The 20,615-nt window shown below is 48.1% G+C and overlaps 1 protein-coding gene and 1 non-coding gene across 3 annotated transcripts in view; both read right to left on the bottom strand.

Moving 5' to 3' along the window:
• Positions 1–20,261, bottom strand: part of LOC125457548 (rab11 family-interacting protein 1-like) — a 104,626-nt gene extending 84,365 nt beyond the window's left edge. For both annotated transcript variants that reach the window (XM_048541918.2, XM_059650620.1), the window contains exon 1: positions 19,599–20,261. In XM_048541918.2, coding sequence (XP_048397875.2) covers positions 19,599–19,972 — 374 coding nt within the window. In that variant the 5' untranslated portion in view covers positions 19,973–20,261. The remainder of the gene's footprint in view (positions 1–19,598) is intronic.
• On the bottom strand, positions 6,984–7,090 carry LOC125460128 (U6 spliceosomal RNA). The gene has a single exon (XR_007249187.1). It is a non-coding gene; the product is annotated as a U6 spliceosomal RNA (small nuclear RNA).
• Positions 20,262–20,615: the final 354 nt, after the last annotated feature.

Raw genomic sequence — 20,615 nt, 5'->3', positions numbered from 1 at the left:
TCAAATGGCCTCCTTCTCTACTGTAAAATTCTAAGACAAGACCATATGATGCAGGAATCAAAGTAGGCCATTCACCCCATTGATTTTCCTCCCCCAAGTGATGAGATCATGGTTGCTCTGATGATCCTCAGCTTCTCTTTCCCACCTTTTCACCATTATTTTTGATTCCCGTTACTGAATATACTTACTGACCCAGCCTCCGCAGCCCGGTGTGGTAAAGAATTCCACAGACTCTCTCCCTGCTGCAAAAGGAAATTCCTTCTCATTCTTGATCACAACTGAATGCCCCCTTATCCTGAGATTATGCCCTCTAGTGAAGATGAACCAGAGGAGGAGGAAGAGGAAGAAGAATCCACAGAGACTTTGAATGTTACAGCTAGAGATCAGGATGGTGCTTTCACAATCTTAATGAGATTTATACACTTTGTGGAGACACAGCAAACCACCCTGAAAGGTCATGTGTTGTACAATCGTTCTGTCTGCTTAACTAATTTATGACGCTGAACTGCTACTTAACAAATTTAATAAAGCATCTGAAAATTCCTTACAAACGATTAACTGCCTATGTTAGGTAACTCTGGGTCATGAATCCCAAATTTTAAACTGGAATTTTACATTACTGAGTTTGTCCAACTTCCCTTTATGTGCACGAACTACTCCCTGTGATAGCAAGTTCCACATTCTCACCGTGCTCTGGGCAAAGCTTCAACAATAACTGCTTGCACTTATATAGCATCTTTAATGTAGTCCAATGTCCCAGAGCACTTCTCACAAAGTGTGACACAGAGCTAAATAAGCTGAAATCGGGACAGATGATCAATTGCTTGTTAAAAGACCACTTCAAAAGGAAGAAAGCAGGAAGAGAGATTAAGCTGGAAGTGCAGGAGAAACTCAACAGGTCTGGCAGCATCTGTAAAGGGAGGAACAGGTTAATGTTGAGTCCCTAAGATGCTGTTTGGCCTACTGTGTTCATCCAGCCCCACCTTGGATTCTCCAGCATCTGCAGTTCTCATTATCTCTAATGTTTTGAGTCTGGTAGGACTCGTTCTTAAACCCTGTGAAAAAGTGTAGGGATGCAATTCCAGGCCTGGGAAACCGAACATGTGACCACCAATGGTGCAACAATTAAACCTAGGGATGGGCAAGAGGCCAGAATCATAAGAATGCTGCTAATACTAAGGGTTGGGGTCTGGCAGAGACTACAGAGCTGGATACAGCGAACAAATGTTTGAGTGTAAACACACTTGAGTCAAGGACAACAGTTTTGGACAAGGTCAAGATATGCAGAGTAGACTTTGAGAGTCAAGTCAACAGGTAGCAAAGACATGAATGAGCTGTGAATGGTGATTTTATGGATGTGGAAACTGACAGTCTTACGAATGGAACAAGAGGGCAGAATTTCGGGACCAAGATTAGCAACACACTGAATTAATCTTAGACTGCTGGCCAGGAGAGGGATGGAGTTGGTAGCTTGTAAATGAAGTTTGGATTCAAGACTGAAAATAGTAGCTTCAATCCTCCCAATATTTAATTTCAGGGGTTTTTAGATAAGCACATGAATATGCAAGGAATGGAGGGGTATTGACCGAGGGCAGGCAGAAGGGATTAGTTTCATTTGGCATCATGTTCAACACAACATAATGGGCCGAAGGGCCCGTTCCTGTGCTGTACCATTCTATGTTAATTGAAAGAAATTTCTGCTCATCCAACACTGACATGGGATAAGCAGTTGGAAAGTTTAGCAACAGTGGAGGATTTGGGAGAGCTGGTGCTGGGATTGAGTTGGGTGTTATCAATGGAATACCCTGCCTGCAACGGTAGTAGATTCGCCAACTTTAGGTACATTTAAGTCGTCATTGGATAAGCATATGGACGTACATGGAATAGTGTAGGTTAGATGGGCTTCAGATCGGTATGACAGGTCGGCTCAACATCGAGGGCCGAAGGGCCTGTACTGTGCTGTAATGTTCTGTGTTCTATGTTCTATGTTAAATGTAAAACTTGACATCAGGCTTTTAGAACAAGTGCCATACCAGACTCAACACCTTAACTCTGTTTCTCTCTCCACAGATGCTGCCAGATCTGCTGAGTTTCTCCAGCATTCTCTGCACTTATTTCCAATTTTTATCTTATTATTGGGCTTTCACTGACTGATTTTAGACCTGCAAGATGTTGCAGGAATCAGGAAGGTATAAACTGATGGAGTTTCGTCACAGGCTACTCTAATTCTTGAACAGAGTTTGAATACACAAGATAGTTTCAGAGGCAAGAAAAACAATGATATTGAGCCAAACTGACAACCAGACCTTCAGGTATCTGGATGCACATTAAAAGGGGCTATTAGTGGTGAGATCCTATAACTTGTGACTGTACAGGACATCTCATACTGAAATAACAGAGGACCCAATAAAGTGAAAGTGGGACATCAAACAGTGATAATATGAAGCACAATTAACACAGCACTGTCAGGAGACCTCCCAGGTTCGCAGGCTGATAGTTAGCCTGAGTGATTTCAGAGGGGGTATGACAGAGATTATGTTCCACAGAACCAAACAGAAGGGGCATCACCAATATCCTGTACAACCTCTTCATGACTTCTCAAAAGGACTGAGCACTGAAGGTAAGTGCGCCAAACACCTTCTTAACCATCCTGTCTATAAGAATTATGTAGCGTACCCCTTGGTCCCTCTGTTCTACAACACTACCCAAGGCCCCATCATTAACTGTATAAGCCCGACCCTTGTTTGTTGTACCAAAATGCAATAACTCACATTTATTCAGATTGCACTCGATCTGCCATTTTTCAGCCCATTAATCCATTTGATCAGGATCCCTTTGTAATCTTAGAAAATCTTCTTCAGTCTACTCTGCCATCAATTTTGGTCTAGTCTGCAAACACACTAACCATGCTTTCTATATTCTCATCCAAATCATTTACATAAATGACAAACAAAAGGGGACCCAGAACCAATCCTCTGGTGACAGGCCCCCAGTCAGAAAGGTAACCCTCCACCGCTACTCTCTGCCTCCTGCCATTAAGCCAATTATTTATCTATTTGGCAAGCTCAATCTGAATCCCATGTGACAACTTCATTAATTAGTGCACCATCATTTAATAATGACCATGAATCTATTGTCAATTGTTGGAAAAACCCATCTGTTTCACTAATGTCCTTTAGGGAAGGAATCTGCCATCCTTACGTGATCTGGCCTACATGTGACCCTAGACCCACAGCAATGTGATTGAACTCATAAATGCCATCTGGGCAATTAGGGATGGGCAATAAATATTGTTCCAGCCAGCGATGCCCTCATCCCCTGAATGAATAAAGGGAAAAAAAGTGCAGAACCTTGTCAATGGCTTTACTAAAATCCAAATAAAGAATTTTTACTGCTCTGCCATCATCAACCCTTACGGTAACTTCCTCATAAAGCTCAATCAAGTTTGAGAGACACAATTTTCCTTTGAACACAACAACGCTGACTGTCCCTATTCAATTTTTGCCTCTCCAGATATCCATAAATCCAATCTTATATAATCGCCTCCAACAATTTACCCACAACTGAAATCAGACTCACAGGTCTATAGTTCCCCAGTTCCTATAGTTTCTCCTTATAACCTTTCTTAAACAAAGGTACTACATTAGCCAGTCATCAGGAACCTCACCCACAGTTATAGATGATGCAAATATTTCTGCAAGCGGTCCTGCAATTTCCTCCCTTACTTCCCAACGCATTCTGGACAGACCACATCCCAGAGACTTATCCACCTTTATATCCTCCAAAACTTCCTGAACCTCCCCTTCTGTAATGTGTAACAAGGTGTGGAGCTGGACAAACACAGCAGGCCAAGCAGCATTTAGAGGAGCAGGAAAACTGATGTTTTGGGCCGAGACCCTTCTTCAGAAATGGGGGAGGGGAAGGGGGATCTGAAATAAATAGGGAGGGGGGGGAGGCAGATAGAAGATGCATAGAGGAGAAGATAGGTAGAGAGGAGACAGGCAAGTCAAAGAGGGGGGATGGAGGCAGTAAAGGTGAGTGTAAGTGGGGAGGTAGGGAGGGGATAGGTCAGTCCAGGGAGGATGGACAGGTCAAGGAGGTGGGATGAGGTGGTAGGTAGAAGATAGGGGTGGAGCTTGAGGTGGGTTGGGGGGGGGATAGTTGAGAGGAAGAACAGGTTACGGAGGCAGGGACAAGCTGGGCTGGTTTTGGGATGCAGTGGGGGAGGGGAGATTTTGAAGCTTGTGAAATCCACATTGATGCCATTGGGCTGCAGGGTTCCCAAGCGGAATATGAGTTGCTGTTCCTGCAACCATCAGGTGGCATCGCTGTGGCACTGCAGGAGGCCCAGGATGGACATGTCGTCTGAGGAATGGGAGAGGGAAGTTGAAATGGTTCACGAATGGGAGGTGCAGTTGTTTAGTGCGAACCAAGCATAGGTGTTCTGCAAAGCAGTCCCCAAGCCTCCGCTTGGTTTCCACCGCAGTAGAGGAAGCCACAACAGGAACAGCAGATGCAGTATACCACATTGACAGATGTGCAGGTGAACGCATGCTCGACGTGGAAAGTCTTCTTGTGGCCTGGGATGGGGGTGAGGGAGGTGGTGTGGGGGCAAGTGTAGCACTTTCTGCGGTTGCAGGGGAAGGTGCCGGGTGTGGTGGGGTTGGAGGGGAGTGTGGAGCGGACGAAGGACTCACAGAGAGAGTGGTCTCTCCGGAGGGCAGACAAGGGTGGGGATGGAAAAGTGTCTTTGGTGGTGGGGTCGGATTGCAGATGGAGGAAGTTGTTCGCATTGTACGTGAAGACGAGGGGATTTTGTTCTGGTTGCTATTGCGGGGAGGGGGTGTGAGGGATGAGTTGCGTGAGACACAGTTGAGGGCGTTCTCGACCATTGGGGGGTGTGGGGTTGTGCGGTGGGGATGTTGCGGTCCTTGAAGAACAAGGACATCTGAGATTTTGGGGAGTGGAATGCCTCATCCTGGGAGTAGACGCAGCGGAGGCGGAGGAATTGGGAATAGGAGATGGAATGTTTGTCGGAAGGTGGGTGGGAGGAGGTGCATTCTAGGTAGCTGTAGGAGTTGGTGGGCTTGAAATAGACATCAGTTTTTAGGTGGTTGCCAGAGAGGTCCAGAGGTTGATAGATTCTTGGTGACTAAGGAGGTAAAAGATTATCAGGGAAACGCAGGAATAGAGAGTTGAGGTTAACATCAGATCAGCTGTGATCTTGTGGAACAGCACAGCAGGCTCGAAGGGCTGAGTGGTTTACTTTTGATCCTTGCTTGTATGGCCTCTATCCCCCACTGCCTCCTCTTCCTCCAGTCCTTGTTATCACAGTCTGCTATTACACACAACCTCTTGTTAGCCACCAACAGTCTTCATTAATATCAATCTTCACTCCCCTAGCCAGATCGCTATCAATTCCTTTGTCTGTCCAACTGTCCTCTCTCCAAGGAAAGGTCCTGTTGACCTTCGGGATTGTTAGCTCTGATTTCTCTCCATAGATGCCACCAGACCTGCTGAGCTTTTCTCACAACTTCTATTTTTGTCTCCAACTTACATCATCTGCAGTTCTTTCGCTTTTTATACAGTCAGTCTTACTCTCCCTGCTGTGCAACATTTCCTCTTCAAGCGTTTGTCTAATTTCCTTTCAGAATAATGTTAATAAACTTGCTTCCCCTATCCTGAAAGCCAGTGCATTCCAGATCATCCTAAGTTGCTGTGTTGACAGGTCACCACATCTTACAAAGTACTGCACTTGAAATCAGAACTTGAAACTACCCCTAGAATGTAAGTACAGTTTTAATTCTATCCCATCCATAGTCGTATCTTCTCATTTGTCCTTGTTCAAATCCTTGACAGTATATTGTTCTCCTTGGAGGCAAACAACATTTAGCCACGCTGTAATTTCAGGAAACAATTGATTTCCAAATCACATCTACACAAAAATGCTGTATAAAGTTTCTTCAAATATTGGACCTACTATTATCAAAGGTAGCACAATTATCTCTCTCTTTCTCCCCTTCTCCCCCACCAGCTGTGAGCTTTTAAGGTTATTTCCTTTACAAGCTCAGCAGTCAGAAGCCCTCATGACTGTGCATTTATATTCTAAAATAAAAGCAATGACACAGCACTAAATGATGGGCTGCTTAACCAGGATAGATAGCTCGCTGGCCAGCAAAATGTTATGCTTGCTTTCGGAATTTGACTGATTGTACGAAGTGAAGAAGCAATCTACATCTGTTGTAGACGGCTACTCTCAGTGCATCAATCAGGTAGAGTTCAAAATACCATTAGGGACTGTACTTTCAGCAGGCTGGTATACATTGTGTTACTGAGAGAGAGCTCAAATGCTCTGCACTTCAATTTATTCCATGTGATTGAATGGAAAATAAAAAAAAGATTGATCCATTGGGATTTCAGAGTGGGAGTAATTTGGAAGGGGTACACTCCATTGAAATGCTACACAATAAGATGTTGTGTAAATTGCTATTTAGGCCACAGCTGGAGTATTGTGTGCAGTCTGATCAACACATTCTAAAAGATAAAGTCCCACCAGTCCATGGGACGTCTCTAACAAGAGAGCAAATTAGTGGCAGTTTAAGAGATAATAGGAACTGCAGACGCTGGAGAATCCGAGATAACAAGGCGTAGAGCTGGATGAACACAGCAGGCCAAGCAGCATCTTAGGAGCACAAAAGCTGACGTTTCAGGCCTAAACCCTTCATCAGACCCTTTTTCTGATGAAGGGTCTAGGCCCGAAACGTCAGCTTTCCTGCTCCTCAGATGCTGCTTGGCCTGCTGTGTTCATCCAGCTCCACACCTTGTTATCCGAGTGGTGGTTTAACCTAAGGGTCACCATGTCTCAGACAAGGGGAGAGTTTGAGAAGGAACGCCCTTCATGCTAACGTCAATTGGTACGGGAACTGAAACCTGTAGCCATCACTCTGCTTTGCAAAGCAGTCATCCAGCTTTAAGCTTACCTCAATATTATGGAACTTTTCCCAAATTTACATGCAATCCCTGCTTAGGAGCTGTGCTAAACATCTCTGTACTGTTCCAAAACCAGTAAATGTGCTGTGAAAGTGAGCACTATGTTCTAACAAGATGTCATAGGACTGGAAAGGATGCGGAGGAGATTTACCAGGACTTTGCCCGTGCTGGAGGGTCTGAGCAACAAGGAAAGATTAGGCAGGTTGGGGTTGATTTCCTCGGAGCACCGAACGTTGAGAGGGGACCTGAAATAGGTGTGTAAGGTTGGGGGCCACAGAGAGGGTGCATAGGAAGACAGTACTTTTCCATTTAGTGAAAGGGTCAGCAACCAGAGGACACAGATATAAGGAAAGAGATACAAAGCCAAGAGGGGAGTCGAAGGGTATATTTTTCACCCAGAGAGTAGTGACAGTCTGGAACTTACTGCCCAAAAGCATGTTTGAATCAGAAACTTTTGAAACATTCAGCAGTATTTAGGGATTCACTTGGGTTACCATAGCCTCCAGCACACAAGAACATGAGAAACAGGAGCAGGAGCAGGAGCGGGCCATCCGGCCCCAGCGAGCCTGCTCCACCATTCAATAAGATCATGGCTGATCTTTTCATGGACTCGGCTCCACTTACTCACCCTTTCACCATAGCCCTTAACTCCTTTCCTGTTCAAACATCAACATTGCCTTAAAAACATTTAACAACGTAACCTCAACTGTTTCACTGGGCAGGGAATTACACAGGAATATGGAACAAAATCTTGAAAATCGAATTACTGCAGATAGATCACTGTTGACTAGCGCAGACATGATGAGCCAAATGGCCTCCTTCATCTGAAGTCTACAACGGGAATTACTGGGAAGGGGTTTTCCACATCGAGATCCCTGGGACCACATGTACATTAATCTCTGAAGCTGTCAGGTAGGTGAAGACAGCTGTCCAAAAGACATAGAGGGGTCCCTGGCCTCACGAATAGAAGGAAAGAGTAAACAAGCTGGGAAGCTTTGATTAACATTTCTAAATCATCAATACTCAACCAGAGTATTGTGTATAATTTTGGAAGCGTGTCAAGGCCTTGGAGCAGAAGGGATTGACGAGAATGTTTTCAGCTGAGGGGCTTCAGCGATCTAAGCAAATTGGAGAGGCTGGGTTTGCTGCCTCCAGTAAGCAGGGCAGATGATGTTCAGATTTAGGAAAATTAAGTTAGGCAAAACTGGTTACCAATCTTCCTGCCACTGAACAGAGTGTAAAAGGCCTGGATGGGATAGAATTTGTCAAAAGTGTCCAAGTTTCCTAAATTAATATGTAGAGAGCCCTACTCAGGAGGATGCAACACCGGACCATGTCTGAAGAAACAAGGTCGGACAAGTGACTGAAGTGTCAGTTGGAGAGCACTTTGGGTCCAGTGACCGTAATTCTCTTAGTTTTAACGTAGTTATGGAAAAAGATAGGACGGGTCACAGGTTAAGGTGCTAAACTGGAGCGGGGCAAATTTTGGGGCCATTAGGCAGGGTCTATCAGCAATCGATTGGGTGAGTCTGTCTGAAGGAAAAGGAATGACTGACAAATGGGAGGCTTTCAAAAGTGTGACATCAAGTGTCCAGAATCAGCACGTCCCTGTTTGGGTGAAGGGAAAAGCTGGCAGGTTTAGGGATTCCTGGGCTGACAAGGGATAATGAGGCTCTAGTCGGGGAAAAAGGCGGCCGGATACACTGGGTTTGAGCTATTGAGCTCAAGTGAATCCCTAGATGACAATAGAAAGTGTAGGAGCACATTTAAGAGGGAAATCAGGACAGCGAAAGGAAGGTATGGGATGCATCCAGTGGATAACGTTAAAGATAGTCCCAAGATGTCCTATATTAAGAGTAAAAAAGGGTGGCTAGGTAGAGAGAATAGGTCATCTTAAAGATCACCAGGGCAGCAATAACTTCCACAGGAAAACTGGGTAAATCTTTCCGAGGGAGACATCTGCAGGGAAAGAGAAGGGGTGTCAGGCTAATTGGGGAGCTCTTTTAAGAGGTCCAAGCTCAACGGGCCGAAAGGTCTCCTTTTGCTCTGCTAAACTTCTATGAAATGACAAGGCAAGGGGTTGGATCCATTTGGATTTAGCAGAGTGGAGTAAATGGGAAGTTGTCATTGCAAGCTCCCTAGGTTGCTGTATTCAAACTGCAGGGCGCAACTCCTATTTGAACAATTCAGGAGTTTAAACCGAGGAGGCAAGTGTAAGCTGTGTTTACAATAAACTGGCAAATGGCTCCTGCTCATTCCCACTCGGAACACCCTCAACATCCTGAATAAATCAGCCTAATGAGACCTGCTGATACAGTTCAGAAAAATCCTGCCCATGTGCTAAATAGCTGAACGATGCGGTGCACTTAAATCTCAAGAGGCTGGACAGAGTCCAGTTTGAGCAGAGTGCTAAGCTGCTGTGTCAGCAGCCTGCTGCAGACGCAGCGCTCTGTCAGGACCAAGCCTAGATGCGATCAATGAATCAGAGCAACAAAGCCTGCGGTCAGGAAAGAAAGGAAACATTTCACTTAATGGCCTCAAGAACGTTATTTCACTGTGACTAATACACTGTTGTTTTCTTCACTTATTACCACTTTTTTTCTGAACTCTGCAGCAAGCATTGACCTGGCCTATGTGCTCAGCTCTCAGCCAATCTGCTCTGCTTCCCCCTCCCAGTTTTATTTCCCCCACCACCAGGATAAATGGATTTGAGGTGTACAAAATGGTCAGAGGTGTGGATAGAGTGGACAGAGACTTTTTCCCTAGGGTACAGGTAGCTATTAGGAGGGGGCACAGTTTTAAAGTGAGTGGAGGTAGATAGTCAGGGAGACGTCAGAGGTAGGTTCTTCACTCAGAGAGTGGTAGGGGCGTGGAATGTATTGCCGGAGAGGGTAGTGGAGTCAGCCTCATTTGGGGCATTCAAGCAGCTATTAGGTAGGCCTATGGATGATAGTGTAAGGTAGGGGTAGAGGTTAGATAGACCTTAGGTTTAGGGTAAAAGTTCGGCACAACATCGTGGGCCGAAGGGCCTGTACTGTTCTGTGTTCTATGTTCTATTAATTTCAGCAATGCCACAGGGATCAGTGCTGGGGCCGCAACTCCTTACAATCTACGTTAGTGACTTGGACAGAGGGATCGCCTACGTTGTAAGCAGGTTTGCTGATGACGCCAAGATAGGTAGGAAAATAAGTTGTGAGGAGGATGCAAACATTCTGTAAAAGTTCAGTAAGTCGGCAAAGACACTGACAGCTGAAGTATAATGTGTCCACTTTGGCAGGAGGAAGAGAAGAGCAGAATAGCATTTAAACTGAGATAGAATGCAGAATGTTGCAGTCCAGAGGGATCTGGAGAGTTCTGGTATACTGTCACAAAAAGTTGGCACACAAACACAGCAAGTCATTAGGAAGGAAAATGAAATTTATCATTCACAGACAAAGGAGTAGAATTGATTTTACTGCAGTGGGACGGGGCAGCGCACACTTACAGCGCTGTGCAGGGTTCTGGCCTCCTGACTAAGGAGAGAAGCATCACAAGGCTGACTCGCAGGAGGGTACAGCACATCCTGATAAGAAAAGGTTAGACAGGCTGGCCCTGTCTGGAATGCACTGCCTGGAAATGTAGTGGAAGTAGACTCAACTGAAGCATTCAAGATGGCATTGGATGGTCATTCCAATCGAAATAGCATGCAAGAGTAAGGTGGGAGATTGGCACTGGGTAATGATGCTTCCAGCGTGGGCACAACAGGTTAATGGCCTCCTTCTGCACCATAACAATTCTGTGTTTTTTTTTATCCATTGGAATTAATAATGATAGGATCTTATGTTTTCAATCAGATCACCCGAGGGGACTTGAGTAGGTGGAGCTGTGAAGATGTCTCCCCTTCTTGGGAGATACTAGAGTTAAGGAGTGCAGTTCCAAAATAAGGATCTTGCATTAAATTGCAATACAGCACAGGAACATGCCCTTTGGCCCGCCATGTCTTTGATGATGATGCCATTCTAAACCAATCCCATTCCCCTGCACATGATCCATATCTCTGTGTTCTCTGCCTGTTCATGTGTCTGCCTAAATGCCTGTTAAACTTTGCCATCATATCTGCTTCGCGCGCCCCTCCAGGCAGCGAGTCCCAGGCAACTACCATCCTGTGAGTAAACATCTTGCCTGACACATTTCCCTTAAACTTTCTCCCTCTTGCCTCAAACCTGCGTCCTCAGCATTTGACATTTCTACCCGAGGGGAAACAAAAGACTTACTATTCACCCTAAGCATGCGTCTGATAATTTTACAGACTTCTATCAGGTCGCTCCTCAGCCTCTAGCTAAAGGAATCCAAGTTCATCCAACCTCGCCTTATAGCTAGTACACTCCAATCCAGGCAACATCCGGGTAAGCCTCTCTGCAAGCTTCCACATCCTTCCTGTAGTGTGGTGACCAGAACTGTACCCAATACTCCAAACGTGGTCTGTACAAAGTTTAAAACACCTGTAAAATGACTTGCCAACTGTTGTACTCAATGCTCCAACTGATGAAGCATGCCGTATACTTTCTTTTCCATTTTATCCACTCTTATTGCCATTTTCAGGAACTATACACCTACATGCAATGATCCCCCTGTATACCAGTGCTCCTAAACGGCCTGCCATTTACTGTACACATTCCTCTTGCATTTGACCTCCCAAAATGCATCACCTAAACTCCATCTGCCATTTCACTTCCCAACTGATCTATATCCTGTTTTATCCTTTGATAACCTTCTTCGTTATACACAATCCTCCAGTTTTCATCTCTCCTGCAAACTTACTAATCAGACTACCTACATTTTCATCCAAATCATTTGTATTTATTACAAACAACACAGGCCCTGGCACTGATGCCTACAAAACACCGCTAGTCATATATCTCCGTCAGAGAAACAGTCCTCCACAAAAACCCTCTGTTTACTATGACCAAACCAATTTTGTATCTAACTTACCAACTCACTGTGGATCCCACGTGACTCAATCTTCTTGTCCAACCTACAATGAGAGGCCTTGTCAAATACTTCAATGAAGTCCATGGAAACAACATCCACTGCTTGACCCTCAATCACCTTCACCTCTGCATAATACTGAATCAAACTTGTCAAACGAGTCCTGCCCTATGCAAAGCCATGCTGACTATCCCTACAAATTTCATTTGTTTCCAAATACAAGTAAATCCTACAAGGCTATGGAGGGAATTTTTAAAAATTATTCATTCATGGAATAAAGGCCTCACTGGCCAGGCAGAATTTACTGCCCATCCCATATTGCCCAGAGGGCAGACAGAGGTCACCCACATTACTGTGGGTCTGGAGTCACATGTAGGCCAGACCAGGTGGAAAACGGCAGCTTCCTTCCCTAAAGGATATTACTGAACCAGGTGGGTTTTGGTGTCACTGTCATCATGAGACTCTGAATTCCAGATTATTATTGAATTCAGAATCTACCATCTGCCATGGCGGGATTCAAACCCACATCTGCAGATCGTTAGAGACAATGGGAACTACAGATGCTGGAGAATCCAATATAACAAGGTGTAGAGCTGGATGAATACAGCAGGCCAAGCAGCATCTCAGGAGCTGAAAAGCTGATGTTTGTGTGTCCATCCTGGGCCTTCTGCAGTGCCACAACGATACCACCCGAAGGTTGCAGGAACAGCAACTCATATTCCTCTTCAGAACCCTGCAGCCCAATGGTATCAATGTGGATTTCACAACCTTCAAAATCTTCCCTCCCCCCACTGCATCCCAAAACCAGCCGAGCTCATCCGCGCCTCCCTAACCTGTTCTTCAGCCAAGGAACTGCTTCAAGTGGCAATCCCAGACTCTCATCAGGTCTTAACATTCCAGGATTGTCCTGGAATTCCAAAGAATGACCAGGACAACACACTGAGGAACACCCATGACAAAAACTAACTTAAAAGTGTTTCTTTTTAACAATTTCTTTGAATATTTGTTGTAAAGGTACTGGATAAGGCTCAATAGTAAGACAAAGCAAGATGAAATTATGAAAGACATGCTGGTTAACTGCTAATTCTAAAACAGGCTGATATCAAATCAGCCTCGGAGAGTTATTTCGGAAAGCTTTGGACAGACGCTGCCGGCACTGCACAGAGAAAGTTGGGTGTTGGGTGGGGACACTGGCTGTCACGCTGTTCCATTGCCGATAAAGTCATCACCTAGACCATTAACCTATCATTAAGGCTGTTGCAACACAATATCAGTTTTCATTTCTCCTTTCCCTGAAGAGGGAAATACTGCAGTGTGTTAGGTTTTTAGTGAACTAGTCACCACAGCCCTAAAAGGTGTTGGTGGGGGCAGGGGCGCACTGGTTATTCAAAGCGAGTTCAACAAACTGAAAAATGAAATAAATTTCATTCTGACATAATTAACCCTTACTCTTGAATTATGCAGCTATTAACCCTTACCCTGCTGCATTGGTATCTTCAGTTCCACAGTAATTAACCCTTACACTGCCAAATTTGTATATCTGCAGTCTTACCCTGCAGTTACGCAGCAAATAACCCTTACCCAGAATTCAGATCTCTTTACAATTACACAGAGATTAACCTTTGAGAAAACCCCTGTCAGCAAACACTGGCTACAATCAGATATTGCTACAGTTCTCTTAACTGTAGACCCACTCATTAATAATGTTTACCTCAATCCGACCACTTAATCCAATGCATAATTTTACCACTGGGATGACTGGAGGTAGTGAAATTTCACTTCTAGGATCCAGTGGTACAGCAACAGTGGCAGGACATGGCTGGCTTTCACAGAGTGCGGGTGAGACAGAACTGAGGGTGGGAGGATGAAAGGGTATAGGCTTGATTCCTGGGACAGAGTTAAATCAGAGGATGACAGGTCACTCTGGGTCACTGAATTCAGGGAGCTGGAAGAGTGTGTATGACTGTGTGAGGAATACACACAGGCGTAACCAAGAATAGTGTCAGTAAAAGAGAACAGATGAAACAGGGGAAGAGTTGGGAGTCTGAGGTTGCTCAGGAATTCAATTCCAATCGGGAAAACTGTTTGCAGGCACATCCCATGCACACCCACACTGAAAAAAATTGGTATCAACCACACTCAGTCTATTTAGAAATACTAAATTAAGGATTACAGAAGTGCCTGTGTATGCAATGTTTCCCTTACAGGGCACACTGCCCTAAGATTGCAACACCTACACACTCACTAGGATGTTACATTCAACGCAAGAACATTTTCTTTCATTATACAGCCCGTTCTAAACTCTAGCTGAGAGGCTTGAAAGAAATGCGGTGGACATTGGGACTGGGAGGAAACCACTTTTTAAACCTGCTCCAGCATCCAGGCCTCATTATTTTGTGATACCCAGCCAAGCAGGCCCAAAGGCCACCAAGATTTTGCACTTATTTAAAGAGAGTTAGCTGGACTGAGTCCGGCCAGCAATAGCAACACTACAAGATGACGACAAATCTGGAGCTCAGAAAGGCGGGGGGGGCTAACAACAGCAGAAACCTAACCGACTCACTACCTGGTGAACATAGCTGGAAAGGCCAGGGGTATCTAGAGTGGGTACACAGTTTACCCTCACTCCAGCCAGTGCTTAACCCTGCAGCCTCTAACATCAACATCAGTTCAATAACTCAGCCTGATTCCATCCTTCCAGTTCTATTATGACAGAGTGTGGAGTTGGAGGAACACAGCAGATCGGGCAGCAGCAGAGTTGGCATTTCCGGTCGGGATCCTTCACCAGGAGTGGGGAGGGGTAGGGGGAAGGGAGCTCAGAAATAAATGGAGCGGTGGGGTTTTTGGCGGGGGGAGGTAAGTGTGATGGTGATTGGCAGATGCAGGTAGAGGGTAGTGGAGATCAATCAGTGGAAAGGTTGGAGTGGATAGGTGTGGAAGAAGATGGACAGCTTGTGTCTGCAGATAGGGTTGAGGCTGGGAATGGGGAGATTTTAAAACTGGTGAATTCCATGTTTAGGCTATTGGCCTGTCAGATCCCGAGGCGGAATGAGGTGATGCTCCTGCAGTTTCCAGGTGGCATCATTGTGGCACTGGAGGCAGCCCAGGATGGACATGTCACCCAGGGAGTGGGAGAGGGGGGGGGTTGAAACGGTTAGCAACCAGAAGGGTGGTTGATTTTTATGTACACGGGGGTGGAGGTAGATGCTCTGTGAATCGGTCATCAAGTCTGCTGTTGGTCTCACTGATGTACAGGAGGCAACATTGGCAGCAACAAATAAAGTAGGCCAGGTTGGAGGATGTACAGGTTTTATTTACAGAGTCTGGGGCCTTGGATGGAGGTGAGGGGGAGGTGTAGGGGCAAGCGTAGCACTTCCTGCAGTTGCAGGGAAAGGTACTGGGGTGGTGGGGTTAGTGGGGAGTGTGGAGTGGATGAGGGAGTCGTGAAGAGAGCGTGGTCCCTACTAAAGGCAGAGAGGGGTGGGGAGGGGAATACTTCTTTGGTTGTGGGGTCAAATAGTAGTTGGTTGAAATGGCAGAGGATTAAGCGTTGGATGTGGAGTGGTGAGTGAGGACCGGCGGGGGCTCCCTCCTTATTTTTGTTGGGGGGAGGGGGTTTGAGGACAGAAGTGCAAGTAATCTAAAAGATGCAGCTGAGGGCACTTTTGATCACCAGAGGGGGATAATTACGGTCCTCGAAAGAGGACAACTGAGATATGTGGGAGTAGAATGCCCCATCTTGGGGGCGGAGGAATTGAGAGTAGGGGATTGTATTCTTACAGGAAGGTGGGTGAGAGAATGCGTAGTCTTGGTAGCTGTGGGTGTCAGTGGGTTTGAAATAGATGTTGGTGTTGAAGTGGTTACCAAAGACAGAGACTGGGAGGTGCAGGAAGGAGACGGAGGTATTCAAAATGGTCCAGGTGAATGAGGTTGGGGGTGGAGGTGTTAGGAAAGTTGAACTATTCAAGCTCCTTGTGGGAGCACGAGATAGCACCAATACAATCATCGATATAGTGGGGGATAGTGCCAATGTAACAGTAGAAAAGGGACTATTCCACGTATCCTACAAGATGCAGGCATAGTTTGGGTCCACATGGGTGCCCATTGCTACTCTACATCGGTGAGACCAAATGCAGACTCAGAGGCTCATGAAGCAACTGCACTCTGTACACCTTCCAGTTGCCAACCATTTTAACTCCCCCTCCCACTCTGAGTGACATGTCCATCCTGGCCCTCCTCCAGTGACACAATGACACCACCTGCAAACTGGAGGTGCAACACCTCATTCTGTCTCAGGAGCCTATAGCCTGATGGCCTAAATGTGGAATTCGTCACTTTCAAAATCCCCCCAGTCCCGCCTCATCCCATGTCCAACCCTCCCTCTCATTCCCGCCTCCTTGACCTGACAAGCTTCTCTCCCATCTATCCACCCCAACCATCCCAGTGACCAATCTCCACTACCCCCCTGCCTGCAGTCACCTATCACCATCCCACCTACCTTCCTTCCCATTTGTTTCCAGGTTCCCTTCACCCACCCCCGAGTCCTGATGAATGCTGTAAAACTTCTGGTCCTCTGACGCTGCCTGGCCTGCTGTATTCCTCCAGCTCAGCACTGTATTGACACTGACTCCAGCAGCTGCAATTCCTGCTTTGTTCTGATATGACTCGGGTTTCTTTTAGCACAGCCACCTATTCCCATGTACTCCCAAGCCCATGATAACAAAAAGATTGCATTCAGCACAATGAACCCATGTCTCAGTCTAAGCTATTACAGTCATTTATTAAGTTTTTCTTTGTCCTAGTCAGCTGTCCATAATCTCATTCACTTATCCCTTTCACATCTCTGTCTCTCTCCGAACTTGTCTCCACCTATCCTCTCCCTTTTGCTCCCACTCCAGATTCACGAATACCACTTTTCACCAGCTACCATACATTCTGATGAAGAATCACCAGGCTTAAAAATGTTAACCCTGCTTTCTTCCCACACACCGACTGAGTTTCTCTAGCACTGTTTCCACACCACACGGCTCTCACTGTCACGATTCCTGGGGAGGAGGCTGACGGTGGCCAGCAAAAGGTAGACAACGGTCAGACTGGAGTCAGCAAGGCAAGCTGGAAATGGACATCTGCATTTTGTGTGCCCGAGTCTGTAAGACTTTAAGAAATAGGAACAACAGCAGGCCACTCAGCCCTTCAAGCCTTCCCCACAATCAGTGGGACCATGGCCGACATGACATTCCTCATGCCCTATTTCCAACCTTTTCCCTGTAACCCTGGGTTCTCCAGTCAGATATCTGATCCTCCTCGCCGCACACTTTAAACTCCAGCTATTCGACAGCTGCACCTCATACCCCACTCTCCCCGCACCCCGAGCTCCCATCCCTCCCCAGGCCCTGCTGTCCCCCTCCCCCAGGCCCCATCCTTAACTCTCCCCCTCTCCCATACACCACTCTCCCCACACCCCAGCTCTCCCCCATCCCCCAGGCTCAGCTCTCTCCGACCCCGCTCTCCTCATGCCCCAGGCCCCGGTCTCTACCGCCCCCGACTCTCCTCCGTCCCCCTGTCCCTCAGGCCCCACTTTCCCCATCCTCCAGAACACGCCCCATCCCCTCTCAACCCCTCCCCATGACCCCCAACAACACCCACTCTCCAATACCACCCCACCAAGTCCCCATGCACCCTTACCCGTCCCCTAAAAAAAACACAACCACAAAAATCACACCCCCAACCCTAATCTCCCCCTCACTCAACCCGAAGCGTTAACTCTGCTTTCTCTCCACAGATGCTGTTGGATGTGCTGAGCTTTCCCAGCAATTTCTGTTTTTGCCTACAATACTCATTGCTCACTGTCTTTTATTGATGGCCTTTGGTTAGCTCAAGTGGCAACTCTCCCCTTACACAATTTCATGACACCTCCTCTCCTTTTTATATAACGGAGACCCCCAACCTTTCCTGAAATGTAGAACTTCTCATCAAGACACCTCTGGTGCCTCCTCAACACCCCACCACATAAAGCCATGACACTGGCTGCAAAAACTGCTAGCAGGGGCTCAGCAGGTCGCTTTATTACCTGAACCGGGCATTTGTGGGTTCAAGCTGGACTCTACATAATTGAGCATAAACAGCACATCGGTGGTAGCTCACCGACATGAGGGGATATCAAACCAAGGTGAACACAAATGCTCTGATGCCACTATTTCAAAACCCACAACCTCTTTCAACCAGAAGGGCAAGGGCATCATTTACATGGGAACACCATCTGCAAATTCTCCTCCAATCCAATCACCATCCTGACGTGGAAATATATCACTGTTCCGTCACTGGGTCAAAATCTGAGAATTTCCTTCCTAAGCGACATCATGGGTCAACCTACAGCACAAAGAACTGCGGCATTTCAAGAAGGCAGCTCACCACCACCTACTCAAGACAGTAAATTTTTAAAAAATGCAATGATACCTAAAATTGAAGTAAAATACTGTGGATGCTGGGAACCAGAAATAATGACAAAGTGCTAGAGAAACTCAGCAGGAACAGGACAGACTCAGAAACAGAGTTAACACAGAACCGTCCAACTGGAGTTAATGAGAGATAATGGGAACTGCAGATGCTGGAGATTCCAAGATAATAAAATGTGAGGCTGGATGAACACAGCAGGCCAAGCAGCATCTCAGGAGCACAAAAGCTGACGTTTCGGGCCTAGACCCTTCATCAGAGAGGGGGATGGGGGGAGGGAACTGGAATAAATAGGGAGAGAGGGGGAGGCGGACCGAAGATGGAGAGTAAAGAAGATAGGTGGAGAGAGTATAGGTGGGGAGGTAGGGAGGGGATAGATTTTTTCAAGCAACTTCTGGAGGGGGGGGAGGGGGAGGGGGAGGGGGGGGAGGGGGAGGGGGAGGGGGGGGGAGGGGGAGGGGGAGGGGGGGGAGGGGGAGGGGGGGGGAGGGGGAGGGGGGGGGAGGGGGGGGAGTGGGGAGGGGGGGGAGTGGGGAGGGGGGGGGGGGGAGTGGGGAGGGGGGGGGGGGGAGTGGGGAGGGGGGGGGGGGGAGTGGGGAGGGGGGGGGGAGGGGGAGGGGGGGGAGTGGGGAGGGGGGGGAGTGGGGGGAGGGGGGGGAGTGGGGGGAGGGGGGGGAGTGGGGGGAGGGGGGGGAGGGGGGGGAGGGGGGGGAGTGGGGGGAGGGGGGGGAGTGGGGGGAGGGGGGGGAGTGGGGAGGGGGGGAGTGGGGAGGGGGGGGAGTGGGGAGGGGGGGAGTGGGGAGGGGGGGGGAGTGGGGAGGGGGGGGAGGGGGGGGGAGTGGGGGGGAGGGGGGGGAGTGGGGGGGGAGGGGGGGAGTGGGGAGGGGGGGGGAGTGGGGAGGGGGGGGGAGTGGGGAGGGGAGGGGGGGGGAGTGGGGAGGGGAGGGGGGGGGAGTGGGGAGGGGAGGGGAGGGGAGTGGGGAGGGGGGGGGAGGGGAGTGGGGAGGGGGGGGGGAGGGGAGTGGGGAGGGGGGGGGAGGGGAGTGGGGAGGGGGGGGGGAGGGGAGTGGGGAGGGGGGGGGGAGGGGAGTGGGGAGGGGGGGGGGGGAAGGGTGATGGAGATGAGGGGGGACGGGGGGACGACCAGAAGGTGGAGGCGAGGATTGGAGGGGGCGCGGTGAACTCACTCTGGCTTTCTGCTGGTCTTGTGCCGGTAGGTTGCAGCCAGGGGCAGGGCGAGCTGTCCCAGAAACTTGTCCATGGCCAGCAGGGACCTGTGCATGATGGTAATTAGCAGCTCCTTGTCTGTTCCATGGCCCCCTCCTTCACCGTCCAGCAACCAGTCTGGCAGAACCTCGAAGACACACTCCTCCTTCCACTCAGGGTCCGTGCTCTGCTCCAGCACCGAGGTACAGTACCTCTCCTTGCCCAGCTGGATGATAGCAAACGCATCGCTGCTGTTGTGTTTGCCTTTCGCTCTCAAGCCTCTGGCTCTCAGCACCGTCACCTGGACGTGGCTGGGGAACCACTGCGGGCTCTGTAAGGCCAGGCTGCCGGCCATCTCAGGCCACGACCGACTCTCTGACCCTCTCTCCGAGTGTGAGAGTATGTGCACCGCCCCGGGACACTGACGTCAGGCTGGGGAGGAGATCCCGGCCGAAATGGGCCAACACAGACACACATCAGAAAGCAGGAGGAAAGGAAACATGCAGGCGGTGCAAGAGAGCGTTCAGGACACACAGGATGGAGGGAGAGGGAGCAGTAACTGATGGGACAGAGAGAGAGAGAGAATGCAGTAACTGATGGGACAGAGAGGGAGGGAGGGAGAGAGAGAGCAGTAACTGATGGGACAGAGAGGGAGAGAGAGAGAATGCAGTAACTGACAGGACAGAGAGGGAGGGAGAGAGAGAGCAGTAACTGATGGGACAGAGAGGGAGAGAGAGAGAATGCAGTAACTGACAGGACAGAGAGGGAGGGAGGGAGAGAGAGAGAGAGCAGTAACTGACAGGACAGAGAGAGAGGGAGGGAGGGAGAGAGAGAGAGAGAGCAGTAACTGACAGGACAGAGAGGGAGAGGGAGAGAGAGAGAGAGAGTAGTAACTGACAGGACAGAGAGGGAGAGAGAGAGAGCAGTAACTGACGAGAGAGAGGGAGAGATTGTGGTAACTGACAGGATATAGAGGGAGTGGGTACAGTAACAGACAG

Source organism: Stegostoma tigrinum, chromosome 1 (assembly GCF_030684315.1).
Source record: "Stegostoma tigrinum isolate sSteTig4 chromosome 1, sSteTig4.hap1, whole genome shotgun sequence".
Classification (NCBI taxonomy): Eukaryota; Metazoa; Chordata; class Chondrichthyes; order Orectolobiformes; family Stegostomatidae; genus Stegostoma; species Stegostoma tigrinum.
The sequence above is the reverse complement of the archived record's forward strand: the minus strand, read 5'-3'. Positions and strand labels throughout refer to the sequence as shown.